The sequence below is a fragment of the Astatotilapia calliptera genome, chromosome 11 (assembly GCF_900246225.1).
Source record: "Astatotilapia calliptera chromosome 11, fAstCal1.2, whole genome shotgun sequence".
Lineage (NCBI taxonomy): Eukaryota > Metazoa > Chordata > Actinopteri > Cichliformes > Cichlidae > Astatotilapia > Astatotilapia calliptera.
The window spans coordinates 2,442,813-2,465,735 of NC_039312.1; the positions used below are offsets into that span (position 1 = coordinate 2,442,813).

Below are 22,923 nucleotides of genomic sequence, written 5' to 3' on the forward strand. Positions count from 1 at the left end.
ATGCATCATCACAGCTGTCCTGTACCAGATCTCGGCGCAGGGATCAAGCAGGACTCGTCATCCCTGTTGGACAACGTCTCCCACCCCATGCAGCAGACTGTGACAGCACTGAGCAGCTCCTTCAGTGGGAGACTGCGGCACCCACGGTGTGGGACGGAGAGATTTCGCAGGTCTTTCCTCCCCACTGCTGTCAGACTCCATAATAAAGACTTTAACTGATCAAGCACACACATCCACACATGTGCAATAACACTAAGTGCAATAATCTTTTCTGTCATCGTTGTATTTTTACTCAGTTGTATATAGCATTTGTATTTGTATTCTATTTTTATCTTATTGTATATTTTTATTCTATTTTATTCTACTGTATATAGTATATTATTTTATTCTATTCTGTACAGTTGTGTACTGTATTTATTCTTATTGTATTCTAATTTTTGCCTCATAACTTTTGCACTGTCCACTTCCTGCTGTGACAAAACAAATTTCCCACGTGTGGGACTAATAAAGGTTATCTTATCGTAGTCTTTACCAGCACCTCCTTCAGTCCTGTAGAAAGCTATACAGTAACAATGTATATACATTACAATGTCATTACTCAGATATGACTGACTCTGAATTACTTTATGGTAAGTAACACACTATTGGCAAGACCCAGTGTGAAAGAATTCCTTGCTCAAGTTTTTATTTCATCATCAAGTGACGACCTTTGACCTTACATCAGGTTGTATTGAATGCTGTCAGAGAAAATCTCATGTCCTCTTTCTGCAGCTGACTACAGTGTTTAAAACAGAAGCCGTGCAGATCTGAGTCTATGTGACAGCATGGATGATCAATCATTTTGACTTTTTGTCTTTAACTTTAGTATAACCAGGACGATCACCTCACCTCGTCACCATCCGTCAGCTGATGATCCCACCATGGTTTCTCTGTAGTCTTTAATAGATGTCCACACCCAAAGAGCTGGGAAAAGCACTGCAGACACCCATCTGACTGAGAGGGACAGCTACATCAAATGGTAAACATTTTGAATATGTACGGAGAGAAGCAATGAGAAAAACTGAGAAACTGGTTACTCAGAACAGTCTTCATCTTTCAGCTGCTCCTTTAAGGGGTTGCCGTATTGGATCACCTGCCTCCATCTAACTCCATCATTAGCATCATCTAGCATCCGTCACATATGCCCTCTGTATGTCCCATTACATTCAAAAACTCTTCTGAGGTCTTCCTCTTTTCCTTCCACCTGGTAGCTTCAACATCCTTTGTGTAATATGTCCACTTGTGGACTTTCCTTGTTGCCATCCTTCTGTCACCAATCACCAAAAAACACTCATCTCCATACAAACTGTATGCCAAAGTATCCTTGGGCAAGAGACTAAACCCGTGCTGCTCCCAATGCATTCATTGTAGTGTGAATGTGTAAGTAAATGCTGTGAATGAGACCTTGAATAAAATACTTGGGGTCAAGTACACCAGAAATGTACTATATAGGAACCTTGTCATACACACAGTTCTTGTCTAAAGAGACAGTGCAACACCTTCAGTCTTCATCAACACTGTCAAAGGAAACGTCACATATGGAGTGAAACCACGTAGCTGCTCAGTGATCACCTCTGTGTTTGATAACACTTAACCAAAGATTCCAAATTCTGATCCATCAGTCCATAAGACCTTCTTCCAGTCTGCAGTAGTCCAGTGGTGGAGTTTATGGCCCAGCCAAGCCTCTTTGTCTTATTGTGATGTTGCTGCAGCTCGTCCTGTCAAACCTGCAGCAGGAAGTCTTCTCTTCACAGCTGAAACTGAGACTTCTCACTACGACCACGATTAAGCTGCTTGTAGCTGTTGTCCTGTGAGCAGTAACTGATACAGTCGTGTCTTTGGGTCTGCAGACCCCCTCCTGTCACAGTTTGTTTCTGAGCCTTTGGATGATGAAGGAAACTGGACTCACTCTTTGCAGTTTCTCTGTAGGACAAACCTACATTTGAAGTGTTATGATGGTCTGTCTCTCTTCCATTGTTAATCGTCTTGTTGTCACCATTTCTGTACCAACACGCTACTTTCTGCAGTACAATAATGTTCAACTGATGCTCACGAGGGTCTGGTACCACAGTGTGCCCAGCACACAGAGGGGCTGTACCTGCAGGAATTAGTAGCACTAACCTGAGTCTCAATTGCTGCAGAGCAGCTTTAAATTGTTAACCCATGTTGTGTTCCCTGAAAAAGACCTTTTTGTATAATTCTGAAATGTACATTATTTTTCACTTTTGGGTATCTTTTATTTTAACCTGGCAGTTCACCACTTGTTTGTTCTATTTCAAGACATTTAGTGGACTTAAACTTGAATTGCAATAAATAACTGGAAAAATTGGGCTGTTCAAAACTTTTTAATCGGTAGTGTGTGTGTGTGTGTGTGTGTGTGTGTGTGTGTGTGTGTGTGTGCATGCAGAAAGGCTCCGGCCCAGGACCTTATCCATTGAAGCAACAATGCTAACCACTGCTACACATCTTAGACTCACTTCTAAATTAAATTATTTGAAGGAAAACTGATGTAAGAAACTGCTAAACATGCCCAACTTTCCCACAGTGTTACAGCCATCAAATTCAAATTTGGAGTTGGTCAGTCCAACTACTAAAATCTTACTTTGGTCACGTAAAGAACTGCTCACCTGATTTATTGTCACAGAATGTTTTTACTGCACATCAGAAATTATTCTAGTTTTTCTGGAAATGCGGTCACGTGTAATAGAGTATAGTTACTTCAACCTCAGCAAAGCAAGACTTTTATTCTCTGGCCATACCTGACAGTTTAGTGCCTTCAACTGGACAGAAACTTGCTGATACTGGGATGAGCTTAAAGACAAAGCCCCAGAGGGAACACACATTTTTATCAGACTTAATCGAGGCAGTTGAAATAAACACCAACTGTTGAGTGTTTTTAAACAATTTCCTCTCCTTTCATTCGGAGTTTTGTAAAATAAAAAAAAGCAGACATGTCCTTAATGGCCAGAAGACGGCGTCCAGGACGAGAGCAGCATGTTCCTCTGATCATGCTTGAAGCCTTTGATTCCACCGTCCTGCTCTGCCTTTAGTCTTCATCACTACCCATCTCTATAGGGTCAAAATCTGGGTCATCTTCATCCAAATCCAAGTCCTCAATGTCCTGGAATAGTGACTCGTCCACTTCAACGTTGTTTCCAGCTGCATAAGAAGAAAGCCACGGGGTTAGAAGAAACTTCACAGGAAAAAGATTATTCCTACTAAATGCTGTTCTCTGACTGGGAGTTGTTGACTGAGCCAACAGATCCAGATGATCTGTGACTCTGACACAGCAAATCAGATCTTAGAAAGTCACGTTTTTTTCTCTCTTTCACGTGTCTGCCTGCTGCCAATCCCGTTTCTCCCGAGCTACACAAACACAATTCCATCCATTTTCTGCCACTTATCCAGGTTCGGGTCACCGGGGTCTGAAGCCCAGACTTCCATCACCCTGGCTCTTCAGCTCATCTGGGCAGACAATGAGTTGTTCTCAAGCCAACCAAGACATATAATCTGTCCAGCAAGTCCTGGGTCTGTATGAGTGCACCCACCAAGTAGGACACGCCCAGAATACTTCACCCAGGAGGTCGGGGGGGGGGGGCGCCTCCTCGTCAGATGCCTGAACCACGTAAACTGACTCCTTTCGCTGTGGCTGGCGGCTCTACTCTCAGCTGAGCTCCTCAGTCTATCGCTAAAGGAGAGGAAGCTTACTTCTGCCACTTGTATCTGCAAATTTGTCGTCTTGGTCACTAGGCTGAGCTCATGAGCACAGGTGAGGGCAGGAAGGAAGATCGCAGTAAATCAACAACTTTGCTTTTAAGCTCTCCTCACCAAAACAAGATGATACGAAGTCCGTGGCTCAATCCTTCTGACGTTCTCACACTCCACTCTGCCCTCACTTGTAAACGAGACCCCGACCTACTCCTCCACCCGGGGTAGTAACTCGTCCCTGACACAGAGTTTGACTCCACCCTTTCAAGCTGAGAAGGTCTCGGAAACGGAGGTGCCGATTTTGAATCCAACTGCTTCACACTCAGCAGCAAACTGCTCCAGTGAAAGCTGGAGGTCACCACCTGATGAAGCCAACAGAACCACAACATTCGCAAAAAGCACAGCTGAAACCCTGATGCCACCAAAACAGAGACCCTCCACTACCTGCTACACCTGGATACCGTCCATAACAGAATCTGTGACAAAGGGCAGCATCCACCAGAAACTGCCGACCACATGGCCGTCGCTACACGTACCTAACGCCCTGTAACGACAGACAAGACACCTCATACTCCCGAAGGATAAACCTGTCAGCTGACACCGCTGGGATCTACAGCAATGACATCGGAATGTCATTTGGACTGGAGAAACGTACTCGGATGGTAACAAAGAAATGTTGGTCGGGAATTGCAGATACTGAGTACAGCTATAAGTATCTTTTAATCCCACGAGAAAATGGAAGCCGTAAAGAGGAACCTCGGAAAACTGCAACCACCAAATACCCGCAGAGAATAAGGCGAGCCCCGAGGATCGGCTGAACGGGAAGAACGAGATCCGAGCAATCAACACTGCTGGGATAATAGGATGGCCAAAGGAAAAGGTGGAAGCCACTGAGACCGAGGCAAGAAAGCGAGGGTTTCACCCCAGACACGGCACACTGAGAGGAAGGAAGGAGGTCGAAACACCATCCCGAATGAAACAAGGATCCATCAGCCCATCACAAAGATGGCCACGACTGATCACGTGCCTACTGATTACCTGCAAACACAGACGTCCACACAAGTGTTATGTTTAGATTCCACTGTCCTATAAATGACTTTAGTCCTCACAACAAAAAGAAGCACAACACTCAGAAACAGTCCTTACCATCTTCAAGGAACTGAATGTCAGATGTGTCCAGGTTGTGGTCTCTCTCAAACAGCTGTTTACCTGGTGACAGATGCACAGTCTTCAGTCAGGACACGTACGTCATCATCTTTACAGTTTTTGGTGTCTTTGAGTAACACCGTGTACCTGTCAGTTTGGGTTTTCCTGCCTGCTCCTCCTCTTTCTGTCTTTTTCTCCTCAGTTCAGCCATTTCCAGCTCAAACTTGGCTTTCCATGCCAGGAAGTTTTCAATGGTTACCACTGTTCCCTGGAAAGCCACCTGTTGAAAGCAACTACTGTTATAATAAAATAAAACCTTGGCTGCAGAGAGTGAATGGTCATGAATCCCGTCTGGGTTCTACCTTCTCTGCTTCCTGGGCCTCTCTCTCTTTCCTCCGCTTTTCCTCTTCTTGCCTATTTTTCATCACATCAACAATTGTATTAAGTTTCTCTTGAACAGCTGTAACCAGGGTGAAGATCATCACCATGCCCAAGTTTTCTTCTGCCTGCACAGTGAACACAAACATACAAAGCCACATTTCACCAACTGTCCAAGAACAGTTCAACACTTTTGGTTCAATTCTTTTTCTTTTTGCAATAAGGCGATGGAGAGACGTCTGACGTCACCTACATTTTGATTGTTATTATTGCTGTGTAGTTTAAGGGGCTTGGAAAGCAAGCTTCTGTAAGGTTCTTGGAGAAGTTTCACCTGTGAAGCTTCTTCAGTTCACATAAAAAATACAAAATTGAAAGTAAATTTTCTCATTAAGTGCATCCTCCCGCTGCTGCGTTGTCACATGGATATCTATGTTTGGACACAGCTTCTCATTCAATGTTTTTTCTTTATTTTTAGCACTTTGGACATTGTAGGTACAACATGAAGACATCACATGGTGATGGAGTGCTGCACCGTGACCTGCCCTCCACAGTCACCTGACCTACACCCAGTGGAGATGGTTTGGGATGAGATGGAGCGCAGAGTGAAGGCAAAGGGCCAACGAGTGCTCAGCATCTGTGGGAACTCCTTCAAGCCTGAAACAGTATTATGGTGTTTCACACTTTTTGTTTACTACATAATTCCACATGTGTTCAATCATAGTTTTGATGCCTTCAGTGAGAATCTACAATGTAAAAAACCATCACACGAGAAGGTGTGTCCAAGCTTCTGACTGCTCGTGTATGGCCAGTATAAAGCATCAATCTGATACTCTGAGTTACACTGATAAAAAGAACACATATATCAATCCTTTTAAACGCTTTGGAAACATTTAAAGTTGTCTCTATCTCGCTACATGTCTGACAGGCATCACTGCACAGTTCAATGAACATACACTGTTATTGTGTTATTAGTATGCACCCATATTTCATTACAATGTTACTGTAGTCGTGCCCATGGACCAGCTGTACGAATGTCTGAAGCTTTAAGATTCGGCAGCATTTCTTCACAGATTCCTCTTAATGAGGTTTGAGCTTCAGCTACATCACAAATGTAGACACGCAACAGTGAAGCTGTCATCCAAGGCACTGGGCTTCCATCCAAGCATCTGGAAAGATCTAGAAGCCACTAATTAGCCCTCAACCAGCACCAGACCCACGACTGCTCAGATAAATCCAATGACAGACCTGCTGTTGTAATAGTGTGAGGATATCTTCTGCGTCACTCTCCTCCAAGTTCTCCTGGGAATAGATTTCCCACAGCGGGGGCTCGTCTGGGTACTTGTCTACATATGTAAACTTTAAAGTTGTTTCCACAGCTGCAAAAAGACAACAGACAGTTCATGTTCCACAACTTTACAAGTGCACAATGAAAAAGTTCTTTTTATTATTTAACTAAAGATAAAACTTTCATTTATTCTTTATTCACTACGTGTAAAGTCAAACAGGTGGATATACGTGTACCCCCCCAGCTTAGTGCCAGCATAGTGGGGTTTTCACTAGTGGACGAGAGGATTGCTTTCATTCTGGTCAAGTAAAGGGTCTTGTTATTCGTGCTCATCAATCAACCATGCAGCCTACCCAGCCTTCCTGGAGGCCCTGAGTGGGGTGCGTTAAAGTGGCCTTTGCTGTGTTACTAAGACCCCACAAGAACAGTTCTGATAACATAACTGATCCTGCGACCATGCAGGGGAACATCCTTAGAAGCAAAGCAGTATCACTGGGACCAGTGTTCCTTCAACTGCTGTCAGACGGTAGTCACAGACGGGCTCAACGGTCATGGATTTCACACCAGAGGTTTTACAATACTGTTCTATTATCATGATCCATTTCAAATGCTAAGCTGCTTTTAAATATATGCTATAAATGTACACATGCATATACACACACATTCTATAATGGAAAGCAATGAGCAGTTCAGTTTGAAACACCTGACATAATAACAGCTGCAGTGCTAGCAACACACCGTTTTCCAACCACATTCATCAGTTTACTTACTTTCCCCGTTCTCCCCGGCATCAGACGTGACCGTGATGGTGAAGCTGGTTGGATCTTCTGAGAGCACTGCAAGTACACATTCATTGGTAACATCACTATTACCATGATTTCATAAGTGGTTGGGTAACTAAGGCATATTTCACGATTTTACCAACCAGAAATAATAAAGATTTGGATACCAATAACAAAGACTTCAGGCAAGCTTTGCTTTTCCCAACAGCTACCGCGTGCTAATAGAAATAGTATTAGTATTTTAACATTTGACATTAATATGAGCATCCTTTCACAAACACAAGAACACCAGCAAGCTAATCCCAAAAAGTTGATGCTCCTCATTTGGACGTTTTCAGCAGGAGAAACGCTTCATGCAGGGGACTTCTTCAGTCTCAGCTGACTGCAGGTTTCCAACCTTATAAACAGAACATTTGTACAACGACTGAAACCAGCACAGCTGATTAACAACGGGCTGGGAGGTCAGTTCTGCAAATTCTCATGACCATTGATCAACAACCATTGGTGAGTGTCATTCACAGAGAGTTGGGGGATGGCTGCAATCACAGCATTGTAAGATGCACACAGGTGTACCCTTAGGTCCCCTCCTCGTTTCAGAGATGGTCTTTCCCTTTTCACGTGAAAGGTTTCAGTCATTGTACAAATGTTCTGTTTATAAGGTTGGAAACCTGCAGTCAGCTGAGACTGAAGAAGTCCCCTGGATGAAACGTTTCTCCCGCTGAAAACGTCCAGATGAACAGAATCAACCTTCTGGGATTTCCTTACCTGGATCACTGAGCATGCATCAAGACCAGCAAGCTAAGTAACGTGTACTTGCTAGCTATGAGCTAGCTACTACTTTCGTGTTACAATCCTACTTAACGTTACGTGCCATTCAGACCTGTAAAGGAGTCTGGGTAGATGGACTCTATGGCTTCGAGTTCATTCCGCTGCTCTTCGGCGTAGTCTGTCATGTTTGTGAAGCTGCAGGTTATCTGGAAGTTCGTAAAATCATCACCAATGCGTTCGCTGTGTGCTGCGTACTCAGCTGAAACAGTCGATCGCCGATCTCGACGATCCGCCTCTTCTTCTTCTTCTTTTCGGGTTTAGCGGGGGTCGCAAACCAGCTTTGAACGTACATTACCGCCACCTCCTGGACTTCTGTAGATCACACGCTCCACACAAGAAAAAGAGAAAAACTTGCGTCCGTGTGATTTTTCTTTATGAATGAGTGAAAAAAAAAACAATCGGGAAATGGTCGTTTACCAATTATCATTTGGAGGAAAACAAATAAACAATAAATAAATAGATAAGGGAAAGGAACCGTTTTACTAACAGGGGGCGTATCGAAAGTGTTTGTCTGAGTGGGGGAATGAGTCGAGTTGTACAAAGGACTTTGAGATATAAGAACCAGTCAAATTACCAAATCTTATTTCGCACTTTTGTTGGTATTTATTTAGTTTCTCCTCTTGTACAGGTGTGAATGCCAAGATTAGGTCTCTTTTTTAAGAGTCACTTGTCTCCATTCCTCCTTCCATTTCTTTCTGGTCTATTTTTTAGGACATTGACTGGAAGAAAGTTTGGTGTTTGCCAAAAAAAATTCCTCCTTACTAAGTGAAGGAAATTTCATTTAAGCTAATTCATAGATTCTACCCTGTTAAATGCTTCCCTCAGAAATGTAAGAGGGATGTAGACACTCTTTGCTCCTTCTGTAAGATCGCCCCAGAGTCCTGCTCACATCTATTCTGGTCTTGTACCTCTACGTAGATTTTGTGGTTTCATCTCTAAGAACATCTTATCAAATTTTGTGCTTTTTTACCAAAATGTGTTATTTGGTTACACTGACTTAGTAGGAAAGACTCGAATGCTTTTTACCTCATTAATCTGATTTTACTCCTCGCCAAAGACCATAAAAGTTCTCAAGCAATGAACCTCACTTTCTCACTTTTAGGAAAGAAATTGAACTCTGTGAATACAATTTGCTCCTCTCACAACAAAAAAGCTTTTAAAACCGTAAATATCTGTAATGTAATAATGTAATGATTGTGTGTTTAATGTCCCCGTTTAATGATTCAATGTCATTGTATCTCTCGCTTGTTTTTCTTTTCTTTTTTATTCCTTTTTCTTATTTTCCCCTTTTAATTTTGATATGCATCTTACCTGTTTAATTTGGCGCACTCTTCCATTGTATCATAATTTTGCAGTACATTGTCTCCTCCGTGTTTTATATTTGTTGTTACTGTTCCTCTTGAAATAAAGATGGAGAGAAAAAAGTCTGAACTGGGACACAGCCCGAGCTACACTTTCTACCGGGTTAACTTTGGCACAGCACGGAACCCTGTTCCAGATCCTTCCGGCCCGCTTCAACCTCTAATGGCCCGAATAAGCCATTTCATTACCATTGCAGACAGAACAAACGTCGCAGTGTTTATTTCTCTGGGTTTTATTGGCGAGTACACGAAGAAGCTTTTTCCTCATACGTGTAGAACAAATCGGAATTCCTGGACGGAACCTTTGACGGGCGGTTAGTTGTACTCTACGGAAACGACGTAGTGTAACACACAATGTCTCTGGTGGAAGCACACGCGTTGGACTCCGGTGAGTTTTGTAATTCACGTTTTTATTATTGCTGCTAATTGTAGCCGCACGGCCTCGAAGATTCTTACAACAACAGCACTAAAGGCGGTCTCTGCTGTTATTGTTAACACAGCAGCAGAGACATGAATGGTCTGCTGTGGTTACAGGATGGATTTAAAGTCCGTCTGTTCACCTGGTAGAAAATGAGCGAAACTTTTCTCCTGTAACCTGCTCTTTGAATGCGAGCGTTTACATCGTACTAAGTGTAAATAGTGTAACAAATCACGCGTGAATCGCACACGAACACCGCATTTGCGTCGGTATTCAGACAACAACGATCAACAGGGGCGTCGCTAGCATCACTGAGGACTTGGCCCAGCCCTGAAATCTTTTGGGTTCCTGCTTGAGAAGAACATTAATTTGAGTCCTTCTTGTTTGTTACAGTTTTATTTGCCAGTACAGAGTTTTTACCAGCCTCGGAGCTTTTATTGCACCACGATTGCTGCGTTTGAACTGTATGCCCTCTTTCTGATGCTCACCTCTTCTTCGTCTTTCCTGCTGTTGTGGTGTCCCTCATTTTGCATCTCTTCTCCTTTGCTCGCTCCTCCTGTTCTCTTTCCTGACCTGGTTATGAAAAGAATGCAGTCAGCATGTGCCGATCAAACGCCACCACCATCTAGTTTGATGGGATTATTAAGGCATCAACTTATTTTATACACACTGACTCAACCTCAAATATCAGACTGCAGAAAAGCAAAATGACTCATGCACTCTGCCAAGACACAAGAGCTAAACAGCAAACAAAGTCAGTGGTGAATGTGAGCTATAGGCCAACATTTAGTTCAGCTGCAGAGGTAGACTGCACACAGTGACGTCTGTCTTCAGTCACAGCACTTCCTCTTTTGTCATTTTATGTTTTCTTCTTCATTTTGCAGGATTTCATTTTTCACTCTGTTAAAATCTACATCTGATTTATTTCAAGCTTTTCTGTGAAGTATCTTCAAATGTCCAATAGCTTTCTTTGATCCTCGGTAAACATGCAACATAAAAAGATCGTAGCGGTCACTCTGCTGTGTTACGGCACAAACGTGCATATTTGTGAGGAGCACAGGAGTCAAACGTGCACGAGTAAACAGAGAAATTACACCAAATGAACTCAAGTCAAGGCTTAATTTTTCAGTTCATGAAATTTAAAACATCCCCTGCGTTTCCATGGTTACTCACTGTCATGTGTAAACCATCCCTGCAGGATGACATCACCCTGAGCTGCTGTGGGATTTCACAGCGTCTCAGAGTTCCTCCTGATGTTCTTATAAACGCTGTTGTAACGCTTATGCTGGAGTCCCACGCATCGTTAAACCCCGTTGGTCAGACCAATCAGGTGCTCGTACGAGGTTGGACCTATTGAGGGATGCTCAGCTGTAATTGGTTCACACAGATATGTGACTGTTTCAGGTGTGACTTTAATAAACAATTCTTTAAAGATCCAGAGCTAATCACAAACCATCTGTGGCTCGAGCCCCGACACACCTGTGGAGCACAGCAACAGCTTCCAGCAGCTGAAAGGTCATTATTTGTTTATTATTGTTTATCCAACTTGAATTTTCCAAGTGATGCAGTAGTTTTGCCTTTTAAAGTGAACTCATGGTTTGTAGAGTGTTACCTGTGCTGCTGCTCTAAGCTGTCACAGTAGTTGTGGATTAGTCATGTTAATTTTTGTGCTTTCATGAAGTGTTTGTAGTTTGATCGTTACAGACTCTTAGAATAATAATAATACTGTTCATCAAACCATGAACCTCGCTGTGCTTCTCTCTTGAACTATGCTGGCTGCTCTCATGTAGACTCTGATTGTTAGTCACTGAATGTTCTATCAGTTGTTCCATTAATTAATCGAGAAATCAGGTAAGAAATACTTTTGTGTTACTATGATCAATAATATATATTCCAAAGGGGGGAAAAGTGCAGGTCTTCAAAATGAACTGTTTAAAACATCTGTCCAAAAAACAAAAACCCCAAACCCTGAGCCTGCAGTGATATAATGACATTATTTAAAGAAAATATTCATTAATGGGAAAATAAAATCATCTCAAATACAGTAATGTTAAATAAAATAAAGTTTATCCTTCTGAGAACTGAGGAAAAATAAAGAGAGCTCAAAGTCCAGGATGTCCTCGATGTCGTCCATCAGGACTTGTTAGGATCGCTCGAATGAGCCAAAAGATACAGACCACAAATCAGACGTCCGTTACAGAGGACGTAAGTGAATCAGAATCAGAATCAGAAAGGGTTTTATTGCCAAATGTTGAGCAGGTTTACAACATTAGGAAATTGCTGCGGTGCTTCAGTGCAAACATGCTGTCATAAATTACGCTTAAATAGACATGAAAAAACAAAAGTAGGGATAAGAATTAAAAGTGCTACGTGGAAAGATATATACATGATATATACATGATATATACAAGATATATACATGATATATACAAGATATATACATGATATATACATGATATATACATGATATATACATGATATATACAAGATATATACATGATATATACATGATATATACAAGATATATACATGATATATACATGATATATACATGATATATACATGATATATACATGATATATACATGATATATACAAGATATATACATGATATATACAAGATATATACATGATATATACATGAGTGCAGGTGGTGATCAGTGCCAAACATGGAATGATGCAGTGAACACAGCGTAGGGTCATGTGTTAGTGGTGGGAACAGTCATACGGTTATTGTTCATGTGTCCAACAGCAGAGGGGAAGAAACTGTTCTTATGGCGAGAGGTTCTGGTGCGAATGGACCGGAGCCTCCTGCCTGAGGGGAGCAGGTCAAACAGACTGTGTCCAGGGTGAGAAGGGTCAGCTGAGATCCGAGCTGCACGCCCCAGTGTCCTGGAGGTGTACAGGTCCTGCAAAGATGGGAGTCTGCAGCCAATCACCTTCTCAGCAGAGCGCGCAACACGCTGCAGTCTCTGTTTGTCCCTGATAGTGGCTCCAGCGTACCACACGGTGATGGAGGAGGTGAGGATGGACTCGATGATTGCAGTGTAGAATTGCATCATCGTCCGTGTTGGCAGGTTGAATTTCTTCAGCTGCCTCAGGAAGTACATCCTCTGCTGGGCTTTCTTGATGACGGAGGTGATGGTGGGCTCCCACTTCAGGTCCTGGGTGATGGTGGTACCCAGGAAGCGGAATGAGTCCACAGAGGTGATGGGGGTGTCAGTCAGGATGATGGGGGGGAGTGGAGCTGTGTGCTTCCTGAAGTCCACAATAATCTCCACTGTCTTCCGGGCAGTGGAGACGTACAGGAGGACGTATGTTCATGTGCAAGTGAATGGATAAGTTTGTGTCTGTGAGCCTTTAAAGGCGTATATGGTGAAAACAAGCACGTCAGCATCCTGAAGTCTGCCCTACAGCTGTGATGTTGTAGCCCAGCGGTCTCCAACCTTTTTTGTGCCACGGACCAGTTTATGCCCGACAATATTTTCACAGACCGGCCTTTAAGGTGTCGCGGATAAATACAACAAAATAAAACTAGTACCGGTACCGAAAAAAGAAGATTTATTCATAACACACGTGAAAAGACCCAGGAAAACCAAGTTAATGATAAAAACGATAACAAAACAACGCTGAAAACCGATAAAAACACTGAAAACCAGACATTTCACACCTGAGCCTCAACTCTCACGGACCGGTACCGGTCCGAGTCCCGGGGGCTGGGGACCGCTGCTGTAGTGCTTAGTCATTCATTAACTTTCATTAAACAGCTGTACTGGTGCATTTCTGTTGGTCTGGGGGTAAAGAGCTTTTATTTTTATATATTGAAATATTAATCTCATTTATTTAGCGAATTTAAAGTGAAAACATATAATGTGACAGAGGTGCTGAAATAAAGAGGGTGTAGTTGACCCCCTGTTAGACTCCCCCTGTTGTTCCAGGATCACTGTGATTGAAACGCTGCATCAGTTACACGTCTGTAGATTTCTGCTGTGTGGGACAAACACCGTGGATGGCAGCTGTTCCAAACGGAGCTTTTCTTCACTGTGAGTTTATCCGTCAGGTGCTTTGATAGCCGACTCCCTCCGGCTGTTTCCAGCAAAGGTTTAAATATCGATCGCAGTAACGAGCGCCGCCGTTTCTGGATGTTTTGCTTCACCTCTCTGCACTTCTTGGTATCTTTATGTAGACACAGTGTCATCACCACTGCAGCTGTTATGTTGAAAGGTTCTTAGATAGCGTTTCTCTGCACGCGGCACAACTTCCCTCATTCACACATTTATTAGTACAGTTTTTATCGCTAAGCATCCGAATCTCAATAAACTTTACTGTAAATCTTCTTGTGTACAATCAACATTTAAATGTGATTTCAAACGTTTGCATCCAAGAAGTCAAATAAATCAACTTTTCTCCACCGTCTTTACTCCCATCATCACCTGTCTGCATGTGGTAGGACTAATGTCCACACATAAACAGTGTTTATGTGTTTCTGCCAGTTAAGGTCTTCTTGTCGCTGTGGTGGAGTAAACACGTCTGTAACCTTTGGATGAAATCAGACGCTCGGTTCATCAGGACAGGATCAACTTTCTGGGATTGTCGGATATTTTAGCATGAATCAAAATGCTTCTACTGTGTCAGCGAGAGTTTGTAGTTCACTGCATCATTTCTTTGTGTGAATCAGGTGACAGCATGGCTCTTTGGTCTGAAGGCAAGGTTGATTCTGAAGGAGAGAGTGAAGGTGAAAGAGTGAATGATGAAGAGAAAGAAGAGGATGAAAATGAACACAATGAAGATGCCAGCACTGGATGGGCTGAAGCCATGGCAAAGATCCTCGGGAAGAAAACCACGAGCGGCATCCTGGAGAAGAACAAGGAGCTGGAAAAGATGAAGGCAGCAGAGAGACAGGAGCAGCTCGAGAGGAAGAAACAGGTGAGCGCCGAGTCCCAGGCTCAGGATGATGTGTCCGAGCAGATGTTCATCACTCACCGAGCACAGTTTCCACATTTGTTCATCACTGTCGACAAGAAATGACAACGTTCGACTTATAATAACAAGTTATAATAAGTAGGCGAGTTTATTTTCATGTTTTGGCTCTAAAGACGACCATAAGTATAAACTAGTGATTGAACACAGGAACCAATCAGGAAAGCAGGCAGACCTTAGACACTGTGCTCTGCTCACAATGTTCATCCACATAATAATGTAAAATCAAAACTGCACTGTGACCAGCTGTGTTTGAAAATATAGATTCATTCATTTCCTCCTTGTTGTTGAACACTTTCAAAAAAGCAACACGTTTATTTCTAAGCCTTGAAAACCCAAAGATTGTGTGTCCCTAACAGGCTGACGAGAAGAAAGCGTGGGAGCAGATGTGCAGGGAGAAACCTGACATAGTGACGGACCGCGAGACTGAGAAAGCATTACAGAGAATTGCTACAAGGTGACCACTCTGTGTCTTTGTTTGACGTATATGCAACCGAGCATCTGTTCTAATGTGGTCCTCCTTCACTCAGAGGGGTGGTTCAGCTGTTCAACGCTGTCAGGAAACACCAGAAAACTGTGCAGGAAAAGGTGAAGGATGCTGGTGGATCAGACAGGAAGAGGGCAAAGATCCTTTGTTCTGTCTCAAAGAAAGACTTCATCGATGTGCTGAGGAGGGAAGACGGAGGTGTCCGAGCAACGGGCAAGACCGAAAAGGCTGCTGTGAGTTGACAAATGTTTGTTTCGTTCTGTACCTCTGCTGTCAGTGTGTTTATCCTGATGTTTCTGTGTGTGTGCTCGTGCAAAGGTCGCTGCTGTGGAGAAGCCTGCCTGGACTGTTCTCAGAGATGACTTCATGATGGGAGCCACAATGAAAGACTGGGACAAAAGCAGTGACCAGGACGAGCCACAGGAGGGAGACAGTGAGGCAGCGATTCAGATCTGACATCAGCCGTGCACACTGAAAGGCTGAGCTCTGACCGTCTGGGAAAAACCAACAGGAGACCCTGAACTGAAAAGACGAGCTTTAGCGTCAGCACACGCCCGTGCACCCACACGTGCACGCTCACGTGCACCGCTGCGTTGGAGATGTACAGTTTTATATTTGTTGCTGAATAAATTTTGACAGGTGACAGTGAAACATACTGAATGTGGACTGTAGCAGAGAACATGTTAAACTACAAATTTCTTCACAGATTCATTCAAATGCAAAACTGTTTATTTGTTGACACTGGAGAAATGCATCCTTCATGTTAACAGTTTTCTATTCAACAATAAATGTGTGCATGCTGGAGTGTACACGCTCACAGGTGGAACAGCCTGTTACATCAGCTGCTTTCAGACTGATTTTAGTACACGAGTCGAGCAGTGGCATCTCAGTGTGGCTACAAGCGGGGGGTGTGGCAACTGCAAAACTAGTCTTGTTATCATCTATGGTCCACCTGGGCCTTACACAGAGCTTCTGTCTGATTTCTCAGACTTTATATCTGATTTAGTTCTGAGCTCAGATAAAATAATTATTGTGGGTGATTTTAACATCCACGTAGATGCTAAAAATGACAGCCTCAACATGGCATTTAATCTGTTATTAGACTCAATTGGTTTCTCTCAAAATGTAAAAGAACCCACCCACCACTTTAATCACACTCTAGATCTTGTTTTAACATATGGCATCGAACCTGAACATTTAACAGTGTTTCCTGAAAACCCTCTCCTGTCTGATCATTTCCTGATAACATTTACATTTACAATAATTGATTACACAGCGGTGGATAGTAGACTTTATCAAAGTAGATGTCTTTCTGAAAGCGCTGTAACTAAGTTTAAGAATATAATCCACCCACTGTTATCATCTTCAGTGCCCTGTACCAACACAGAGCAGAGCAGCTGCCAACAAGGGTCTAAAAAATTATATATTTTAAAATAAAATAATTAAACATACAAACCTAAAATGGGTTTAGCTACATTCTGGAGCGTGTTCCTGGATTGCAGTAGCTAGGGAGCTGATTGGAGACAATAACAGCCAATCAGAAGGTTTGCATCCAAGTCTGTGATTGGTTGGTTTTGTGGCACATTTATAACAGTGTTGCTCGTGCAGGGAGCAGAGATGTTAGTGGGAGGGGCTATATTCTGTGTGTGGATAATCGCAAACACCGAAACACATTTATTGCACGCAGCAATGAATTTTGTTTGCTCAAAATAGTTTTCTCCTCAACACGCAACATTTGTGCTCGCAAATTTATTTATTTTTACGTGCGCTCAGAATAGAGGCACTAAAATAACGCCATAGATCTGAGGTGATTCTGAGGATCACCACGACCTTGCAAGGAATGGATTACGACTAATATGATATATGATGAGATAGTATATTAGTCAGTGTGGTGTTTTGAAATTTGGTTCCAAGGTCAGCTTTGTCCTCGGGCAGTGAAGGTCAAATGCTGAGCCCACCTAGGTACGCATGTCCCCCACGGGACATAATTATTAGAAGCAGCCTACTTCACACCGACCCCCCCTCCCCAAGGGAGAATAAAACAAAACATTTTCTAAAAATGCAATTTAATGAATTATAAAAGAAACTAATATGGAAGCAGTGGTTCCCAAAGTGTGTGTGTGTGTGGTGGGGGGGTATGAATAAAAAAAGGAATGCTTGGACACTGCTAGCACAATGGACGGGGCTCCCACACGAACGCTGCACAACGCTGGTGCCCAGGTACGTCTCCCTGCAGAAGAGTTTCCCCTGCGTCGGGAGCACGTGCTGGGCTGATAATGACACGCTCCCTCTTTCCACCCGAGGCTGCTCCACACTCCTCCACTATCACAATTCCCGCCACCCTCCCTGACCACTCCCCTCCACTTTATGCCACTATGGTGGAGCATCTTGTTGTCTGCTGGGGAGGTGGCAGCATGGAGAGGGACAGGAACTCCAGTCTAATTTTATTTCTAAAGCAAAAATACCCAGCACAGGACCAAAGTGCTGTACAAGTTCCAAACAATAGAATAACAGAAAACAGCACAAATAACTAAATAAAACACATAAAAATGAAAACAGCCATATATTAAAAAAGAAAACAAGATAAAAGAGCATAGAATCAACTAAAAACAACTAAAATAAGACTAAACAATAAAAAGCAACTTCTCACGTGGTGTCAAAGGTCAGGGTAGAGAGGTGGGTTTTCAGGAGTGACTTAAAAACAGGTGGTGAAGGAACTGGATTATAGGCTGGTAAAAAGGACCAACTGGGTCCTGGCCAGTTCCCAGACTCCACAGAGGAACTGGGCGAGACTGTAACAGCTACCACAGGTCTTTCATCCCAGCAGCTGTCAGACTGCACAGTGCCCACAGATACTGTCACCTACATGTTGTCATTCCAGCTGCACCTCATGTGCACAGGATAGAAATCTTGGTACCGGTATATTTGACTGTAAGCTGTATGCAGCATTTTATTTCAGCTTCACTGTTTCCTGCTGTCACTTGTGCTGCTGTGATGTGGATCAAATGAAGCCAAAGAAATGTAAAGAAAACAAAATACTAGTTGAAATTATTCTTTTAAACTTATTCTTCTGAATAAGTTTAAAAGAATAATTGAGGCTTGAGGATCTGGATGTTTCTCATCTTGAGCTGATACACTCAAAGGCATTGCTCTACTCTCGGCTCTTAAATACAGATTCTGACATTCCCTGAATCAAAAGTAAGTTTGATGTTCTTTATTATTATGGTTGCAGTGGTCCTACAAAAACAGTTAACACTGGACCAAACGTTGCCACTGGTCTGTAGGCATTTGTTTATAAGCCAGGTAACATTGCTCTAGAGTGTAAGTGGCATCTGTGACTGGAGATGGTCTGAGGTTGTCTTTTTGTCTGAGGTGATTGTGTTTGGTCCTAGCAGACCTTCTAACCCTCTGCTATTGACTCGGGACCCCTGGCAGAGTATTTTAAACCTGTTGTCACTAATCTGGGTTTTAAGATGGACGCTCAAATTAGGGCCAGTTTTTTATCATTTAAGGCGTTTGGCAAAGGTAAGACTATTTTATCCAGGCCGCATTTTGAAACAGTGCGTGCTGTTATTTCATCTCGTTTGGATTACTGTAATGTGCTGTGTTTTGGAGTTAGTCGGTGTCTTCTCTCTCGTCTGCAGCTGGTCCAAAATGCTACTGCACGACTTTTAACCAGCACATAGCTCCCATCCTGGCCTCACTCCATTGGCTGCCTGTTCATCTTAGATTTTCAACTCTAATGTTTGTTTTTGCTCCACCTTACCTCTCTGAGCTTCTGCATCCTTACTCAGACCCCAGGTCTCTCAGGTCAGCTGACCAGCTGCTCCTGGAGGTACTCAGAGGGGGCGGGGTCTTCTCCGCCCCAGAACATTAGAGAGGCCCCTTCACTGTCCACTTTTAAAACACGTCTTAAAACCCATTTTTACTCCTTGGCATGTGACACAGTCTGACCCTGATTTTGTTGTTTTAAATTTAATTCTAATTATCATTTTATACTATCGTGGCGGACCACCAGGTGGCTCCACTCACACCAAGTGGAAGGGCAGTGCTGGGGTGGAGAGTTTGGCGCTTTTCTGTATGGAAGTTCTGCTGGCTCAGTAATTAAGTTGGAGTGAGACACTGAGACCGCCCCTGTCGTTTTTACAAACCTGCACACTATTTTATTTTTTGGTATTTGTGCTAATTTCATTATTTTAAAATTTATTTTAATTCTCATCTTATTCTTTTATTTTTATCTTTATTTTTTAACGTATTCATTGCATCACGTTTAGCGTGTCAAGTGTTCAGCACTCTGTGCTCAGCTGGGAGTTGTGCTATATAAATAAATGGCTTGCTTCATACAAGAAGCGGTTAAGTTTGTAGCACTGTGAGCTGTCCATTGTTCTCAGTGACAGACTGAGCCATGGCCAGCAGATGCTCTTAAAACCACTGTGCAGTGAAGGTCTTCATCCTACACTGCACAGGACTTTCTGAAATCAGTTCCCACTTAGCTTCAGACGACTGGGATTGGTTTTGGTCTCAGTTGACGGCTTGGAAAGTCTCCAGTGCTCAAACACTTATCTGTTATTGGGAGATGAGGTTGGGGTCTACAGGGAGTGCAGAATTATTAGGCAAGTTGTATTTTTGAGGAATAATGTTATTATTGAACAACAACCATGTTCTCAATGAACCCAAAAAACTCATTAATATCAAAGCTGAATGTTTCTGGAAGTAGTTTTTAGTTTGTTTTTAGTTTCAGCTATTTTAGGGGGATATCTGTGTGTGCAGGTGACTATTACTGTGCAGAATTATTAGGCAACTTAACAAAAAACAAATATATACCCATTTCAATTATTTATTTTTACCAGGGACACCAATATAACATCTCCACATTCACAAATATACATTTCTGACATTCAAAAACAAAACAAAAACAAATCAGCGACCAATATAGCCACCTTTCTTTGCAAGGACACTCAAAAGCCTGCCATCCATGGATTCTGTCAGTGTTTTGATCTGTTCACCATCAACATTGCGTGCAGCAGCAACCACAGCCTCCCAGACACTGTTCAGAGAGGTGTACTGTTTTCCCTCCTTGTAAATCTCACATTTGATGATGGACCACAGGTTCTCAATGGGGTTCAGATCAGGTGAACAAGGAGGCCATGTCATTAGTTTTTCTTCTTTTATACCCTTTCTTGCAGCCACGCTGTGGAGTACTTGGACGCGTGTGATGGAGCATTGTCCTGCATGAAAATCATGTTTTTCTTGAAGGATGCAGACTTCTTCCTGTACCACTGCTTGAAGAAGGTGTCTTCCAGAAACTGGCAGTAGGACTGGGAGTTGAGCTTGACTCCATCCTCAACCCGAAAAGGCCCCACAAGCTCATCTTTGATGATACCAGCCCAAACCAGTACTCCACCTCCACCTTGCTGGCGTCTGAGTGGGACTGGAGCTCTCTGCCCTTTACCAATCCAGCCACGGGCCAATCCATCTGGCCCATCAAGACTCACTCTCATTTCATCAGTTCATAAAACCTTAGAAAAACCAGTCTTGAGATATTTCTTGGCCCAGTCTTGACGTTTCAGCTTGTGTGTCTTGTTCAGTGGTGGTCGTCTTTCAGCCTTTCTTACCTTGGCCATGTCTCTGAGTATTGCACACCTTGTGCTTTTGGGCACTCCAGTGATGTTGCAGCTCTGAAATATGGCCAAACTGGTGGCAAGTGGCATCTTGGCAGCTGCACGCTTGACTTTTCTCAGTTCATGGGCAGTTACCGGTACTTTGCGCCTTGGTTTTTCCACACGCTTCTTGCGACCCTGTTGACTATTTTGAATGAAACGCTTGATTGTTCGATGATCACGCTTCAGAAGCTTTGCAATTTTGAGACTGCTGCATCCCTCTGCAAGATATCTCACTATTTTTGACTTTTCTGAGCCTGTCAAGTCCTTCTTTTGACCCATTTTGCCAAAGGAAAGGACGTTGCCTAATAATTATGCACACCTGATATAGGGTGTTGATGTCATTAGACCACACCCCTTCTCATTACAGAGATGCACATCACCTAATATGCTTAATTGGTAGTAGGCTTTCGAGCCTATACAGCTTGGAGTAAGACAACATGCATGAAGAGGATGATGTGGACAAAATACTCATTTGCCTAATAATTGTTCACTGGTACCATCCTGTTTCAAAGCAGCAACCATCGTTCCCATCCCAAAACAGTCAAATGTCACATGTCTGAACGATTTCAGACCTGTGGCACTCACCCCCATTCCCGCCAAATGCCTGGAGAGACTGGTCATTAAACACATCAGAGCTGCTTTTCCACCATCCCTGGACTCGCACCAGTTTGCATACAGGGAGAACCGGTCAACCGAGGATGCGATCGCCACAGTGCTGCACACATTACTGAAGCACTTGGAACACAGGAACACCTATGCACGGCTCCTCTTTGTAGACTACAGCTCGGCTTTTAATACCATCCGGCCATGCAAACTCCGTCCCAAACTCCACCAACTGGGACTTAACTCCTCTCTGTGCAACTGGATTGTGGACTTCCTCACTAACCGTAGACAGAGTGTCAGAGTGGGTAAGAACACCTCTTCCACCCTTGTGGTCAACACCGGTGCCCCTCAGGGGTGTGTCCTGAGCCCTCTGCTATACACTCTCTTCACCCATGACTGTATTTCCTCCTGCGCGTCCAATCTCATTGTTAAGTTTGCAGATGACACTACAGTGCTCGGACTTATATCCAACAATGATGAGACAAACTACAGGACAGAGGTGCAACAACTAGAGTCATGGTGCCACGACAATAACTTGGTCTTAAACACCAAAAAGACCAAGGAGATCATTGTAGATTTCCGGAAGAGGGGTCATAACAACCATCTGCCTCTCTTCATTGGCAGTGAGGCGGTGGAGAGGGTGAGCAGTTTTAAATTCTTGGGGGTAACTGTGACCGAGGACCTGTCCTGGGGCAACCATATCACCTCAGTTGCACGGAAGGCCCAACAGCGCCTCTACTACCTGAGGAGACTGCGGAGCGCACACATTCCCAGATCTCTGATGTTGAACTTCTACAACTGTGCCATCAGCAGCGTTCTGACGTATGGATTTCTAGTGTGGTTCCCCAGCTGCACCAAGGCCGATCAGCAAGCACTCCAGCGGGTGGTGAAAGAAGCTGGCAGAATTATTGGAACAAGTCTGCCAGAGATCAGTAATATCTTCCCCACTCGCTGTCTGAGGAGGGTGCACAGTATCCTGCGGGACCAACATCACCCTGCGCGCCACCTTTTCCATCTGCTGCCCTCAGGGAGAAGGTACAGGTCTATACAGGCCAGAACATCCAGACTGGCCAACAGCCTGTATCCACAGGCTGTGAGGCTCCTGAACTCTCTGCCCCCCTCTCACGGACAATAACCATATCCAACTTCTTAATAGCAATGAACTGGTCTGCATTGGTGCATCATATCTTTATTCTCTTCCCCCTCCTGCCCCCCCCCCCCTTCTTTCTTAAATAGATAACTATCA

The 22,923-nt window shown here is 43.4% G+C and overlaps 2 protein-coding genes across 2 annotated transcripts; one reads left to right on the forward strand and one right to left on the reverse strand.

The window, feature by feature from the left end:
* Positions 1-2,753: 2,753 nt before the first annotated feature.
* rwdd1 (RWD domain containing 1) lies at positions 2,754-9,541 on the reverse strand. Its single transcript, XM_026183630.1, has 8 exons — positions 9,478-9,541; positions 8,219-8,492; positions 7,327-7,392; positions 6,517-6,647; positions 5,256-5,399; positions 5,041-5,173; positions 4,894-4,956; positions 2,754-3,198 (listed from the first exon to the last, which is right to left on the reverse strand). The coding sequence occupies exons 2-8, from the start codon at positions 8,289-8,291 to the stop codon at positions 3,086-3,088; spliced, it is 723 nt and encodes a 240-aa protein (XP_026039415.1). The 5' UTR covers positions 8,292-8,492; positions 9,478-9,541; the 3' UTR covers positions 2,754-3,085.
* Positions 9,542-9,804: 263 nt separating this feature from the next.
* rrp15 (ribosomal RNA processing 15 homolog) lies at positions 9,805-16,252 on the forward strand. Its single transcript, XM_026183631.1, has 5 exons — positions 9,805-9,915; positions 14,623-14,870; positions 15,284-15,381; positions 15,455-15,644; positions 15,730-16,252. Exons 1-5 carry the CDS (start codon positions 9,882-9,884, stop codon positions 15,865-15,867), a joined length of 708 nt encoding a protein of 235 aa, XP_026039416.1. The 5' UTR covers positions 9,805-9,881; the 3' UTR covers positions 15,868-16,252.
* The last annotated feature ends 6,671 nt before the right edge of the window (positions 16,253-22,923 follow it).

Coding starts and splice junctions, on each gene's coding strand:
- rwdd1 (XM_026183630.1), bottom strand. CDS start 8,291: ATGACAGACTACGCCGAAGAGCAGCGGAATGAACTCGAAGCCATAGAG. Junction 5,174..5,255: donor AGGCCCAGGAAGCAGAGAAG/GTAGAACCCAGA, acceptor TGCTTTCAACAG/GTGGCTTTCCAGGGAACAGT. Junction 3,199..4,893: donor CATTCAGTTCCTTGAAGATG/GTAAGGACTGTT, acceptor CTTCTTATGCAG/CTGGAAACAACGTTGAAGTG.
- rrp15 (XM_026183631.1), top strand. CDS start 9,882: ATGTCTCTGGTGGAAGCACACGCGTTGGACTCCG. Junction 9,916..14,622: donor AGCACACGCGTTGGACTCCG/GTGAGTTTTGTA, acceptor TGTGTGAATCAG/GTGACAGCATGGCTCTTTGG. Junction 14,871..15,283: donor AGCTCGAGAGGAAGAAACAG/GTGAGCGCCGAG, acceptor TGTCCCTAACAG/GCTGACGAGAAGAAAGCGTG.